Source organism: Pithys albifrons, chromosome Z (genome assembly GCF_047495875.1).
Source record: "Pithys albifrons albifrons isolate INPA30051 chromosome Z, PitAlb_v1, whole genome shotgun sequence".
Classification (NCBI taxonomy): Eukaryota; Metazoa; Chordata; class Aves; order Passeriformes; family Thamnophilidae; genus Pithys; species Pithys albifrons.
In genome coordinates, this window is record NC_092497.1 from 4,638,246 (window position 1) to 4,654,302 (window position 16,057).

The 16,057-nt window shown below is 35.2% G+C and overlaps 1 protein-coding gene across 1 annotated transcript in view; it reads left to right on the forward strand.

The window, feature by feature from the left end:
- RIT2 (Ras like without CAAX 2) overlaps positions 1-16,057 on the forward strand; it is a 191,244-nt gene that overhangs the window by 38,508 nt on the left and 136,679 nt on the right. The window contains exon 2 of the mRNA XM_071580582.1: positions 10,776-10,832. Within this exon, the coding sequence (XP_071436683.1) occupies positions 10,776-10,832 (57 nt within the window). The remainder of the gene's footprint in view (positions 1-10,775; positions 10,833-16,057) is intronic.

A 16,057-nucleotide genomic window follows, 5' to 3' on the forward strand; every position in this document is an offset into this window, starting at 1 on the left:
CACATTATCTCAGAGTCTGGCTTAAAACCTTTTTATGTCATTACATTTTGGATTGCTCACTAATGGAAGGTTGAAGTTGCCATTGGATTTTCTAACTGAAGAAACATAGAAGACACATTAAGTTTTCTCTCTGATTTTGACTTGATGGAAGAAACGCAGTGGGAAAATGCACTAATGGCAGCATTTACCAGCAGTAATTTCTGTTTATTAATGCTTCTTGTCAAGCCACATAAGCTAAGCAGGGTAGGGAATGTTCAGTATTTTCATGGGAAATTTTTCAGGAGGGATTAGGGATATAGTACAGAGGAAATGGTTTGTAAGTGGTAGCAATCTGCCTTGTCATTATTGTTAATTATCACAATTTGATGATGTCTCTTATGTGGGAAATAAATGCACCTCTCATCTACTTCCCTGTTTTCTTAAATTCTAAACAGAATTTTTTAACATACAGTTTACAACACACTATATTATGGCTTCCAATAGTGCACCAGGAAATCAGTTTGGATAACCATATTAATGGTAGACAGATGGTTTTAATACAGCCATTTTCCCCTAAAACATGCTGATTCAGAAGAAATGGGACTTTTCTGCAGTGGAAGCACTTTTGCTGATTGATGTTTTCATGAAAGTTTTTCAAGTCTAAGATGGATTTTTGTCCAATATCTCTCCTCAAACTTCAGTCTATTCTGGTTAGACGTAACCAGTACCTAGTATATGGCTTTGTTCTGCTAATCAAAGGGAAGAAATGTGAGAACTCATGTCTTCATATCTGACACTTGTAAGAATAGGTTGAGAGATACTCTAAGATTAGTGATCTTTATTTATTCATTCAAGGTGAGTCCTAAAATAAAAGATTTTTTTTCTTATCTCTCCTTTTTCAGGTACTAATTCTACTCATCTTCTTCCTAATTCTTTGATTTTACTTTGGAGCTCATAATGCCTCAACATACAAAGTTCTACATCAGGTCCTTTGTTTCATCATGGTAAAAGAGAGAGGAATTATAAAACTGGGAATATTCTCCAAGGAAAGCTGTTTTCTGCTTTGCTCTGTCACCACTAACTCCATTTCCATTCATTTTGATTACCATCTGCTCTTACTTTTCAATGGGAAAGGTCACAGAACTATATTAACAAGCCTTTCTCTTGTCCAGAGTATAAAGAATGAAACTGGCTTCCTTATTTCAGCTATGAATGCTAATTTTTGGCTTAGCTTTCCTTTGTTTTTCTCTTGATTCTTATGGTAACATGTTTACCCTGTATTTTTTTGTGCTATGTTTTTTAATGAGAAAAGGACATACATAACTGAGATTCTGGATGGAAAGAGAGTCTTTGACCTTCCTTGCAAGCAAGTGTGGATTCCCAGAGAGAAAATGGGATGTATGGCAGGGAAAGACAGAATTGACAGTAGCAAATGGATGATGGGCAGGCCCTGGAGGGGAAGGAAATAATCTTCCAGAGAACCATGGAAGCCTGTGCAGTGCTGTCACAGAATCATGGAAGCATGAAATGGTTTGGGTTTGATGCAATCTTAAAGGCAATATTAGCTCCAAACACCCTGTCATGGGCAGGGACACCTTCCACTAGAGAAGGTTGCTCTAAGTCCTGTCCAACCTGGCCTTGGACACTTCCAGCGATGAGACATCCATAGTTTTTCTGGACAATTTGTGCCAGTGTCTCACCACCACCAGAGTAAAGAATTTCTATTTAATACCTAATGTAACCCTGCACTTTGTCAGTTTGAAACCATTCCCACTTGTCCTGTTGTTTCAGGCCCTTGTACAAAGTCCCTCTTCAGCTCTCTTGGAGCCCTTTAGGCACTGGAAGGGGCTGTAGGCTCTCCTCAGAGACTTCTCTTCTCCAAACTAAACAATCCCAAATCTCTCAAACTGTCTCTATATCAGAAGTGCTCCAGCCCTTTGGGCATCCTTATGTTCCTGTGGACTTGCTCTATAGGTCTATATCTTTCTCATGTTGGAGGCTCCAGGGCTGAACACAGTGTACCAGTGTACTCTTTGTTGTGAACTTCAGCTTCAACAGGTGAACAAAACACCCACAACTTTAACAAAAAAGAAACCCAAAAAACAAAAAACTAAAAAAAAAAAAAGTGTAAAAAGCATCCCAAACTATATAGGAGATTCTGTTACAGAAAGCTTCTGTATCTTTCTAGTACATCAAAATGTATGTAAAACAGAAAAAAATTTAGCTCACCTTCATTTCATAGCCAATGCTTAATAAATAATGTATTGCAGCACCTAAAAAATTAACAATTGCAGCTCATACATTTTGCAGCATTCACTCTTGAGACAGTGTGGTAAAGCTCTTACCCTATTTCTTACAGGATATGACAATGCAAAAGTGGCTGTATTTGACCAGAACAGAGTTGTCTGTGGGCTGCTGGTGGTCCTGTTGGTGCACCTAGTCTCTAGTGGTTTTTAGGGGAAGAACAATGAAATGCTTTGAAACTTCCACATCTTCTAGGAGTATGAAGATATGGATGTCTTATTGGGGGGTTAGATATTTGAGTTTATTGCCAGCTGTTTTAAAAAAACAAACTTTTTAATGTAGCAGGACATTTTGCTATTTACCGTGTCATGGAACAATCATATTATTAATGATAAACAATATGCACAACTACTTTATTGCTTTATACTTTGCCTTGTATCTCTAGTTACCTTCCCTACACTACTTAAATTTCACATAGTGTCATAATACCCTGCATTAAACATCACTTTTCTTCTCATCCATCTTTTTTGACCAAAATAAATGCTCCTCAGATACTCGTCTTATGCCTTTGGGTAGATATAACCTTCTGCCACTGTGGATATTCAGTGCTCAGATCTGAAACAACCCATACCTCAGCTATGGGAAATCTCTGTGACCTCAGTGGTAGGCAGGTCACTCATATGGCTTTCCAGGTAAGGATTTTGTTTTCTCTCCAATAATCAAGTTATTCATGTTGCAGTATCACAGAATATCCTGAGTTGGAAGGGACTGATAAGGATAATTGAATCCAATTCCTGGCCCTGCATAAGACCATCTCAAGAATCCCACCATATGCCTGAAAGTGTTGTCCAGATGTTCCTTGAACTCTGTCAAGCTTGGTGTTGTGACCACTGTCCTGGGGAGAATTTTTTCAGTGCTCAAGCACCATCTGGGTGAAAAACATTTTCCTAATATCCACCTTAAACCTGGCCTGACACATTTTCATGCCATTCCTGTCATCACATATTATTACTCCTTTGGATGATCTCTTTACCAACATCAAACCACCTCTCTCACCTTTGCCATTGCAGCTGTTGTTTGAAGATTTTGGTTCACACTGATATGAAGCATTTAGAGATAACAATGTTTTTTTCATCATTCGAACTCTTTTTATTTAGTTCAGGTGACTAAACCTGTCAGTTATTCATTCTAAAACATACTGTGATCTAAATGCAACATGCATAGATAAAATAAATACAAATAAAACAGAGGAAACATATTGTATACTCAAGTCTTATAGTCCTTTGTGACCTGGAAAGCTGTCATCTGTCTGATGGAGAAGCCTGCTCTTTCATAAGATTTCTCAGTGAGTTATAGGAAAACAGACACTGTGCAGTAACTCAGAAATGCAACTTATTTTGCTCAAAGCACCAAAGGCTGTAGATGGGCTGACTGTGAATGTATGAATTGTATAAGAAGCTCGCTAAGATTTCCCCTATAATCCTTCCCTTCAGGATATCAGAAACTTAGGGCCATTTATGTCATCCTTGGGTATTACAAAGTGATGCTTTCTGCTTGGAAATTTCTTCCTGGAAAGCAAAAGGCTCTTTATAAAATGTTTGAGATCAAAAGCATGTTGTATTTCAGGAAAACAAGCTTTCATTTCCATCATATAGTTGCATACCTGATTACAGATGTTGTTTATATTAAAATATAATTAATTAAATTAATATTTTCCCCTTCTGAAATTGAGAATGCAGGGGAAAAGTCTCCAAAAGAACAATCCATTTCACTGACTCAAAAATTTCATTTATAAAACCACCTTAAAATCAAGGAGATTTCTCACATTTTCCCCAGCTGAGTTTTGTTTCAGGAAATTCTTCATATGATGTCTGAAAATATTTCTAGTCTATACCCTAAATTAGTGCACAGCTAGCATCTCTTATCTGTTTCACAGAAAAATTTTCCATTAATTTTAATTGATTTTTTCTTTTTTCTTCCTTTTTTTTTTTTGAGTTTCGGGGGGGGTGGGGTGGGGTGGGGTGGGGTATTGTTGCTTTGCTTTGGCTTTGTTTTTATTTTTTTGGTTTTGTTTTTGTTTTTGCACAAAGAGGAAATCTTTCTCAGGCTGCATCTAGAGACTTTATAACACTTTTGCCCCCCTTCTAATGTGCTCCATGTTATTGGTGTCTCCAACTGTTCCAGGTTGCTGTGAAAGTTCATATGATTCATAGAGCACATCAGATTTTTGGGAAAAAAAAGGCAAAAACAAAAACCAAAAACCAAAAAACCCAAAATTTGGTCCTCACCTCCTACTGTTTATTATGTATATGTTTTGTGTATTGCAACTACAAGGCCTATTAGTAAAGATTCGGTGGGCAGAAGAAAGATTACAAATGACTTTTTATTTGACCAGTCAATCTAAAAATTCATAGTTAGCTATAAGGATGTTTTTAATTTTTCCAAGCTAATGGAACAGAAGTCAATATTCCAGTCTTCAGGAATGAACATTTGAAAAGATCACACTTTTTAGAAGATGATGCCTAAGATCTTGTTGGTATGAAAACAACAGAAAGACAAGGACTGTTCAAACTATTCAATATTTCAGTGACAAAACAGTAGCACTATAATGCTTGTCTAGTTACTAAACTACCCTGTTTATTTTTAGATAGAGGCAAGTTTAAATCTTAAACTTTAAAATAAAACATATTTATCACTTTCTTTTCCATGACAGTGTCTTCCTAAGCTGCATGCCTTGCTAATATGATCTACTCTTCTCTTTTTAGACACTGTACTTTCTTTGTCACTGTCTTTATGTTAATATCTAGATGCTCATGAACTTCATGAACTAAACCTCAAGAACTTCATGAACTAGATGCTCATGAACTTCATCAATGAAACTTCAAATCCACTGACTTTACCATATTATATTTTTAATATATTTTTTTAAATCCATCTTCTGTGCTGGTCTCCTTGAAAACTCAGTGTTTATAAAATACAAGTTAAGAATTCATTGGAAGAGTGGATATAAAATACAATAAGGTGAATGAACCATACAGGAATCACTGATCTGAGTTCCAGCTGCAGTGATAGTTTTGTTAGACTATTTAAAGCATAGGATGTTGTGATGATGGTAAAGATTCTTTTGTAAATGGATTTATTACACCAGTGCACCAGAACCCAGAAGAGTATGAATATGTGGGAGTTTATGGGTGGATAAAGAGGGATAAGAAACTCAGGATGAGATATTCACAACAAGGATATCATTACCATAAAGAATATTGTGTAAGCTTGCAACATACTCTCCAAACTTGAAAGATAGTTATAGGACTGCTTTAAAGATTTTGATATAAATCAAATTTAGAAAAAATTAGTAGGACACTGGGATTCTATTCTATCTAGTTTCACAGCTGCAGGAGTATCAAAGCATTTTTCCAATTGTCTTGTGGGCCCACTCAAGCATATGTATTTTTCAAAGATGGTACTTAATACAAAATTTAGTATTTCTGCACTGATTAAAAGCATGCTTCAGACTAAATAATACAACCTCAGCCTTTTTCTAAACATAGCATTTCCTCCTCAGTAGTAAATAAATTATTAAGAAGGATCTAGGCATTCTATTGAAATTAGAAGACAAGAATAAGTTAATTATTCATTGAAAATGCATATAGAATCATAGAATCATAGAATCGATTGGGTTGGAAAAGACCTCTGAGATCATCAAGTCCAACCCTTGGTCCAACTCCAGTCCATTTACCAGATCATGGCACCCAGTGCCACGTCCAATCTCAGTTTAAAAATCTCCAGGCATGGTGAATCCACCACCTCTCTGGGCAGCCCATTCCAATGCCTGATTACTCTCTCTGGAAAGAATTTTTTTCTGATATCCAACTTCAATTTCCCTTGGCAGAGCTTGAGCCCATCGTGCCCCCTGAGTGCCTGGGAGAAGTGACCAGCCCCCACTTGGCTACAACTTCCCTTCAGGTAGTTCTAGACAGTGATGAGGTCACCTCTGAGCCTTCTCTTCTCCAGGCTAAACAACCCCAGCTCCCCCATCCTCTCCCCACAGGACTTGTACTCCAGTCCCTTCACCAGCCTTGTTGCTCTTCTCTGGACCTGTTCCAGCACCTCAATATCCTTTCTGAACTGAGGGGCCCAGAACTGAACACAGTACTCAAGGTGTGGCCTCACCAACACAGAGTACAGGGGAAGGATCACTGCCCTGGTCCTGCTGGCCATGCTATTTTTGATACAGGACAGGATCCATTGGCCTTCTTGGCCACCTGGGCACACTGTTGACTCATGTGGAGCTTCCTGTCCCTCAGTCCCCCGAGGTCCCTTTCTGCCTGGCTGCTCTCCAGCCACTCTGTGCCCAGCCTGTAATGCTGCATGGGGTTGTTGTGGCCAAAGTGCAGGACCTGGCACTTGGCCTTGTTGAACTTCACCCCATTGGAATCAGCCCATCTCTCAAGTCTACCCATTATATAAGTCTATATATTTCAGTGCTAGCATTGGTACCATGTATACCTTTCAAGATAGTTAACAAACATTGGATAAGCATGTTTGGAAACAATAAAAATTTAATGCAGGACTTGAACCCCTCTCTTGTTTTAAAAACACAGGAAAACTTTGAAGCTGTATGGTTACTCATTCATATGAGGCTTGCACTTATTCAGGTGAGGCAACCTGCACTTGTTTAGCCATAGATGGATATAAAGAAGATACTATTCATCTGAAGCAATGATCCTTTTACTTATCATGGCTGCCGTGTGATGCACATGTCCCATTTAAATGAAATGATCTTCACAGAGTCATAAAATATTCATTAAAGTTTTCAGACAACTTGAGATTCAAAATGTTTCACAGTATCTGCTATGGATTAAAAGGGTTCAGTTTGGGTTGGATTTTTTTTAACTGTTTCTTAACTGACTTTGCTTTTACATTTATACATATTTATTCAAATGTCAGTCTTATCTATGTGTTTTATTTTCATATCCTGCTTTAAAACCACATTTTGATACAGTGCTTTGTGTGTGACATAAATTAGAGCTAAGAGTCCTTAATTTACAGATCTGTAAAAATTTGGTTCAGTACTATTTGGATTTTCAAAACAAAAATATCCAAATGACTGCTTGGATTTGCTAGGTATGATTGTCAATTTACTTGGAAAAGAAGATAATGGATGAGGAAAAAATGAGGAATGAAGGAGAATGCTTCCTCCAAGCACCATGAAATACTGATACCATTTTTGTACTAGTTTTCAAAATTAATTCACTCTGGAAAATTAATTTGGAGCTGATGTTAGTACCAATGAAGAAGCGAGCATATCCCAGCTGAGGCAGCTCTCCTGCTGGATAGCCCAGATAGGGCTGGTTATAAGCAGGTCTAGTTCCTGAGGCCCTAGCTGAGCTATGTAGTTTAGTGCCAGGGGTGATTGAATGTTCTTTTCCTCTGGGAAGCATTCCACCAACTTTTGGCCATCATCTGGAACTAATTTCTGCCCATCCAGCAGCCAAGTCTGTAGAATACCTCACAGAACTGGACATAACTGTTTTTGTACATCACACCTGATGTTTTGAGATTTCTTTGTCCTCCATCATCGTGGAATAAGGGGCTCATTGTTTGTAGCCCAAAACCAGTTGCTCTTTTCCCTTAGAGGAACCGTTCAGCTATACCTGCTCTAAAAATACTTGCTGCACTCCTGTGCAGTAGGGTTTAACAGAGAATGTAAATTCATATTTTAAAGAACATACAGAGGAAGATGGGTCACAATTCCCACCACTTATGCTCTGGTTTCCTTATTTTGCATTGTAATTCAGTGATTAAAAAGATCAACGTACCTCAACTCCATCTGTGCCATGTTTCTGGGAGAGGGTGCTAAATCCCCGTGCAAGAGGTGACAAGGACTAAAGAGGCCAAAGAGTTTCCTTGATTAAGAGAAACCTTTGACAAAGGGCTGTCATGAAAGAATTTGTGGGGCAAAGTGTATGAAAAAGGAGGCTTTTATTCACCATTGTTGTAGCCAGATGACTGTAAAGAGTACGTCTCTGAAAACCTTTCTGAAATTCTGTACCTCTTCAGATTTTTTGTATGGAATCATAGAATCATACAGCCACTTAGATTCATGAGATCTCTAAGGTCATCGAGTCCAACCATTAACCCAGCACTGCCAAGGCCTCCACTAAACCGTGTGCCCACGTGTCACATTCACATGCCTTTTGAACACTTCCTCTTTTGCCTGTTACAGTAGAAAATTTGATGTTTAATCCAATCTCATGCTTTCAAATTATTTCAGTCTCCTTAGATCCTGTGAATTTGATGAGGATATAAATGTTGTATTGATTTGGGGCTGTCTCAGAAAGAGGAAAAATATTTACCATGACTTCTGGCTGTCCTCTGTTTCAGTTGAAAAAACATATTTTGTGATGCAGGCATAGCTCCAAAAGAAAACAGAAAGGGATCAAATAGAGTATTTTGGTTTTTGTTTTCACTTTTTTGTTTGTTTGTTTTTCAGTGGGTTTTGCCTTTTTTTTTTTTTTACAGAATGATTTGCAAGAAAAAGCAGCAGGTAGTGAAACAACTTGAATTTATTTGTGGTACATGGTCTCAAAATGCTGGAAATGTGTAGGCATAAACGATATGAACAGCATCTCTGCTAGCTGCCTCAGCTTCTAAGAGCAAACTAGGCAGATCACATTAGGTATCAAGTTATTCTTCATAAACCATTAGCAATGATCAGATGGAGGTGCCTAAAAATCTGTTGTGATTTAACAATACCAACAAAAAAACAAAACAAAAAACCCAAAAACCAAACAGGTGTCCTGGAAATAAAAGTGTCCAAACACGCACAGTACTTAAAAGTAATGCATCTGACAACAGATAATATAGAAGACATGAGTGTCACTGCACGTAGATTTATTCCCCTATAATATGTATAGACTGAATGAGCATTTTCTTACACAGTTATCCTCTCTGGGCAACTATGAATTTATAATGCTGCTGCTTAGCATTTATATTTGTCTACACTAAAGATGCAATAATTTATTAACATGGTAATAAATGTTTAATACTTCTTGTCTGTATCATTTTTTAAAACTATCTCCTTAACCCCTGTTTCTCAAAAATACAAGGAGGACAAATATTAAACTAAAGCTGCCTGCCTGAAGAATAGTTTTATTTGTATGTAGACTTTTTAAAGTATCTCACCTCTATTTCCTAACCTCCACTGTTGAAAGTAACTGAGATGGTCAAAACATAAAACAAAATCTCCTAGGGTACTTATTTGGACTAATATCCATATTAAAGGTAAGAGGAATTTTAATGATGGCATAAAAAAGGCTCAAAAAATCAAACAGTTTTTTCAAAATTCTGTGTGACTCCTTTTTCTACCCTTTTCTATTTAATCATAATTCACTGATTTCACTTTTGAATTCCTTTTATTCACAGCTCTCAGTATTTGGTAGATACTTTTTTTTCTTTTCTTTTCTTTTCTTTTCTTTTCTTTTCTTTTCTTTTCTTTTTTTCTTTTCTTTTCTTTTCTTTTCTTTTCTTTTCTTTTCTTTTCTTTTCTTTTCTTTTCTTTTCTTTTCTTTTCTTTTCTTTTCTTTTCTTTTCTTTCCTTTTCTTTCCTTTTCTTTCCTTTTCTTTTCTTTTTTTCTTTTCTTTTCTTTCCTTTCCTTTTCTTTCCTTTTCTCTTTTCTTTTCTTTTCTTTTCTTTTCTTTTCTTTTCTTTTCTTTTCTTTTCTTTTCTTTTCTTTTCTTTTCTTTTCTTTTTTTCTCCCCAAATGACCTGAAATTCAAACTATTGAGTAAAAATAACAAAGATAATTTCACCTCTCATGTTCTCCTGATTACAGATGATGTTACTGTGATCACTGAATATCCAAGTTTACTTTCATGGTTATTCAAAATGAATGAACTTCTGATGTTATGTTGTAGAGGGTATGACAGTTTCTGTCTGTCTACATAGACAGGAATTTCACTTTCAGCATCTCACCTTTTCCAAATGATTGAAGCTTTCCTGAAGTTTTGTGTAATTTTCCTAAAGTTTCTGAGAGCAGGTATATTTCAGTCATACAGTAGCTTCAGAGGAAAGGTGATCTAGATGGTTAACAAAAGTCTCCATCTCTTGCATCAAGTTTCATGAATTCCTAAATACACCAGAAATCACAGTATCAGGCACTGCAGTTAGTGGCATTTTGTAGCACTATGAAAAATTTAAAAAACAGCCTTGTAAATCATATTTTGTGTTTTTGTAGTGATAATTTTCATGCATATGCAATATCAGATTATCAATATTTACCAACTGCTAAAAAGATGTAACATTTTAATGCAGAAATTGATGTTTTTCTTTTAAAGAGAAAATAATAGAAATAAAGAAGTTTAATTCATATTTTTTCTCCATTTATTAGTTTTTAGTCATCACTGCCAACACTTTGTTGAAGAAGTAGACATAAAACAACTTTAAACTCACTTTCTAAGCTGATACTTGCATGAGTGAATTATCTGCTTGTTCTGTTCCCTGCTTCTATTTAAAGGCATCATTCTTTTTTCTCCCCTTTTTCTCTTTCCAGCAATGACAATGCAGTTCATAAGCCATCGGTTCCCTGATTATCATGATCCAACTATAGGTGAGTAGAGATTATTCTCCTCTTTGTCCCTTTCATCTCTCTGCCTATTTGAGGTTGGCAGACTGTGAGAAGCCGCTCTTAAATAGCCTTTATAAAGAAACAAGATTTGCAAACTTTAGATTGCACCTTAATTTTGTGAAGGCATTTAAATCATATCATGGTCTTATCATAGATACTTCTTCCCAAAATGCCTTGCACAAAATATCTTTCAACAACAGAGTTATGGATTCACGTACTGTAAATTTTCATTGTTCTACTATAATCATGGATCATAAGAAAAAAATTAACAAGATAGAATATCAACTTTACATTAGTTTGGTAATAAAAAAAAAATTCACACGTATCTTCAATAAACGAAAATATTCTTTAAATACTGGCCAATTGTCAGATCTGCACATTATTTAATAGTGTCTTTATTACTTAGCTTTACTCCCAGCAAAAAGTCCTTGCACTTATAGGCACTAATCAGGTGTAATATTTAGCTACAAGAGGGAGAAGATGGCAGAATCTGGGCACAATATGTGGAAAAAATACTAAAACCATCAACATTTACTAAGATTTTTTTTACAAAAATTTTCCAACCCTGTCAGCCAAAATAATTTTTTATTTTCTTTGAAATTTTAAAAATTATTCAAACTCTGATTTAACCTCTATAAAATTAGTGCATTGGTAAATAGAGTAGCTAATACAGTATTTATTTTTATTTCTTTCATATATATATATATATATATATAAAAGATATATGTGTGTATATATATATATATATATACATATAGCATTTCACATTTCCTGTATTTTAACTCTTGGTAGACTGTGGTTATTTTAAAAATGAAAAAAAAAAAAAAAGGAAAAACAAAAAACCAAAACCACATAAGCTTTTCTTACAATTAGTAATTTCATACCTGTTAAAAGAATTGCAAAATAGTGTGATGTGTCAATTCCAAAGAAGGATAAACTGTTACAGAATTGCTGCAAATTCATTTGCTTCATAAAAAAAATAATATCTAATAGGAAAAGAGGAACATTCTTAGTTAGTGACACCATTTAGTTATGTACATACACCCATCTCTATTATTTATTATTATATTACACCTGACACCAGTATTTATCCATATATTGTATCTTGTCATAATCTTAACTCATTGGTCTCTAGACACCTCTACAATATGAATAATAGATCATCGTAAAGGGAAGGAAAGCTTATGATGCATTATAAGTACATACTTCAGGAATGCCTAAAGGACCTAATCAGGATGAAGGTCTCCTTGGGCAAGGGAGAGCTGTTCTCGGTAAAACCAACACTCTAAACAGGAGAAGAGACAGGAAATAGAGAACAGGGAAATGAAATAATGAATTTAAACCCACCCAGATGCCTAGAGAGAGAACTGGAAGTACAAGGTTTTTCTTTCTGTTCAAACATTTCTGTCTCTCAGAAAATGCTGAGGACATCCTGAGAAAGGCTTATTAATTTTCATGATCTAAAACATGTACTAAAGAAAAGAGAATAATCTTGGGCCAAGTATGTAGGTTTCCTCTTGAGTAAATTTGAGGTATGATTGCTCAAAAATGACATAAAACCAAAAAATAAAAGAAGAAGGAATCATTTGTTATTACATCTGTAATAGCAAACCAGTAGATTTTCAAAAGTCAGTACACTGGACAAGTTTATACTGTTGAGATTGCTTTTACTACTTTTGGGCCCCTGGTCTCAACACACAGAATTAATCTCATGGATTTTTGTACATCCACTATTTAGATCATTACTCTAAAAGAATCAAGGTGGTCCAAAATAAGCACAAGCGAGGATGAGACTGTGTTGATGGCAGGATTGCCAGAGTAAAGATTATTCCATTAAGGTCACAAACAGATGCTTTGTGTCATGAAGTTATCAATTTAGACAACAGTTATCTGTCTAGTCAGAATTTTGTTTCTCATAGGGACCCAGCAGTAGATCATGCAGAAAGACAAAAAACCAATATGTTTCATATGAATTGTACATTCCTACTGGCTGAGTGGAATATCAAAAAATTAAACATAGCTTTTCAGTCTGAGGTCACTGATCTCTCTGCATATCAGTTTATTGCCTTTTTGTTGTGCCTTACATTTCAGGCCACTTTCATTCCTCATCAATTCGTATATTGTTTATGGAACTCATGGACAATCCTGAACTTCACAGGGCACACTGGCCTCAGTTTTTGTACTTCTTTGGAAATAACTACTTCTGCCTATCTGTAGTTTTATTTCTCTTTGAGCATTTTAAAGGAACAAAAGTCTCTCTAGAAATCACTGAGAGGGCGATATTGTCTGGAGGTAACAAAAAAACCCCAAAGTGGTCTATAATGTGTTTAAATGATAAACCACAGAAGACTAGTATTTACCAACCTGCTGAGTATACAGTTCTCTAGTCGAGTTTTAGGCTAAGGTCTATTGTTTCTTTTGTTTGCATGGCCATAAGAATCTAATAAAAACTTACCTATTTTTTTCTGATGTTCTTGCACTACCTATTCCATTCCCTATTTTTATGCGGTATGAATTTGTAGTGGCACTGATTATGATACCTAACTGCCAGATTAGTCAAGTTACAAATAGATAGTGCTGACAGAATTGATGGTATACCTCCTTGCCCTTGATGGGGCTTTTTTCTAAGAGCTCTCCTAATACAAATGGATGGGCTGGGGATTCTGAAACGGAGAGACCTTTGTAAATGGTATCACTGTCTTTGAAATCCCAGAATTCCATCACTTTCAGTTTTATGGGAAAGATGTCAATGACCCAAGAGCTACCAAAATATTTATAATCACTTTTTTTTTTAAAGTTTAAGTGCTCTTTTTTATCATAGGCATGGACTGGAATAATAATTTTGGCTTTTTTCAATTTCTGTAGATTTCTGTGAAATAGTTTTGCATCTACATAAATACAGGGGAAAATACACCATGCCTAAAGCACATGACCATAACACTGATGTAATCTGGTTGATATTCTAGTTGAAAAGCAGAACCAAAAAACATTCACGCTGTACAAAAGATCCACAAAACCATCTTGTATAATAAATTAGGAACATACAAAAATCCTGAAACAAGGAATCTACAGTAGTTTTTGCTTTGAGTTAAAAAATAGATGGATGTCAATTGGGTTTCATATTTTATTTCATAGCAGCTCAAATCCTTTTAATCCTAAAAAATGTTCTGAATTTCATTAATTTACAAAAATTAATGAACACATGTCCCAAAATACTCCTTGCTCTACAGAAGCATACTCATGATCAGTTGGCTTCTTAAGCTTTTTAGAAGGTTTTGCTTTTCCTCCTTATTTTATTTGCATTTTATACTTCATAAATTAACTGATAAGGCTGAGCTTTAAGAAGTAATTAGAACAGATTTTTTTTCCCGTCTTATCCAGCATGATGCTATGGTGAAAATTGCTTACTGTTGCTGATCAGAGAATGCAGAGGAGTCCTTTCATTTTAATCTGCTACCAAATGTGCCTCCCCTTCCCAATTCCGCTTCTCCAAATACACCACTAGGGATTTATCCTAAATGTTGTGCAGTAATAATCATGTATCTTTAAAGTTGCAGAATATTAGTTTTTACCTTTTTTATGATAGTCTCCAGATTTTCCCCTATCAGTTTTTTTCATTGTATTTCACCATTATGCTACCAATGCTTTAGACTTTTTCTGCCGTGATTTCTATCTCTAAGCAATATAGTAGGAATATATAATAAGAATACAGTGGTGTTTTGTATTTATAACTCTTTTTCTGTTAACCACTGACATTTCTGATATATAACAGATGATTTCTGATATATAACAAAAAGATGCTGTTACTGTGAGCTGATGCAGAATTTTTTGTTAAAAGGATATTTCAATTTCTCCATTATGGCTTAAGCTCACAGATTTTTATGTCGTATACGTGTACTTCAAATGTGCTAAGTTTTATCTTAAAACACCTATGAAGATAGATTTAGAAATCTTTACATATTTCTCTTTCTGTATTTATGATTTATAAAAGGATTACTTACACTTTTGAAAAATTTACTGGATATTGAGATGTCACAAAAGTAAAAGACTTTTTTAATGATTGATATGGATTTATTTGAGGGAAGTGGTTACTTTTTGTTCTGTTAGGGGTTTTTTGTTTGTTTGTTTATCTTCGATTTGGTTTGATCTTGTAAGTACATAGTGCATTTTAGTTCAAGTAGGAGTTTATTCAGAGAAATCCACTCTATGGTGTAGATCAGACATAAGGTATCAAGATAAATTATCACAATAAACATTTCAGCTGGTTGTCTTAGTTTGGAAAAATCTTGAAGAACTCCAATGGCAGACATTATATATAGACATAAGTAAATGAGCAGAAATATAAATATGCACAAATAAATGTATCAGTAGTAATTTAAAATAGAGACTAAACATTGATTAAAAGGTCGAATGTTACCTGAAGTGCTAATTTTAATGCTGTCACTTTTGGTTTAATGCCATTTCAGGATAATGATAAAAAATTTAAGGCTTGCCACAAGCACTGCAGTTCAAAATTTTGAGTCAGAAACACATTATGTTTGTGAGTAAATGGGGAACTGAAGGACAAAATTAGTATTAGACTGTATGTGGGAAAATTTCAGAGGTTAGCACTTTGTGAAAATGAAATGATTTCAGCACACATTTAATATTTAACTGTAGTCAACAATGGGAATAGATTCCAAGTAGCAGTGGATATGATAATTTTCTGGAACAAATGGCTAAGAGCAATTTACACTCTGCACAGTCTTTGGCAATATCACAGAGAGTTAATGCAAGTAGAGTGTCAGGAAAGGAAGCATGACATAGTGCAGTGAACTGGACAGGCTCCAAGATACTCATTAACCATGTGACTAATCTTAAAATGAATACATAATGCAAACGAGATGCAAAAGCAGCTTCCTGTTTTGGTGAGATATCACTGCATGAGATTGTGTCAAATGAGCAGTTGAGGGCATTAAGGCTGTGTCAATGTCAAACTCTAATTGAAATGGGTGTGGGATAGGAGGCACTCTAGCATTAAACACATGAATTTCCATGAGGTTTTCTAACGAAGTAGTGCATTCACCAATGCATCAAATAAAATACGTTTACTCATCTCTAATAAGATGCTGGAAATGTGTCATTGAATTTCAGGAAAGAAAGTATAAATTGTGCCTGAAAGTATTCAACAGTTATATAATGAATACTAAAAAATTATTCCATTATAA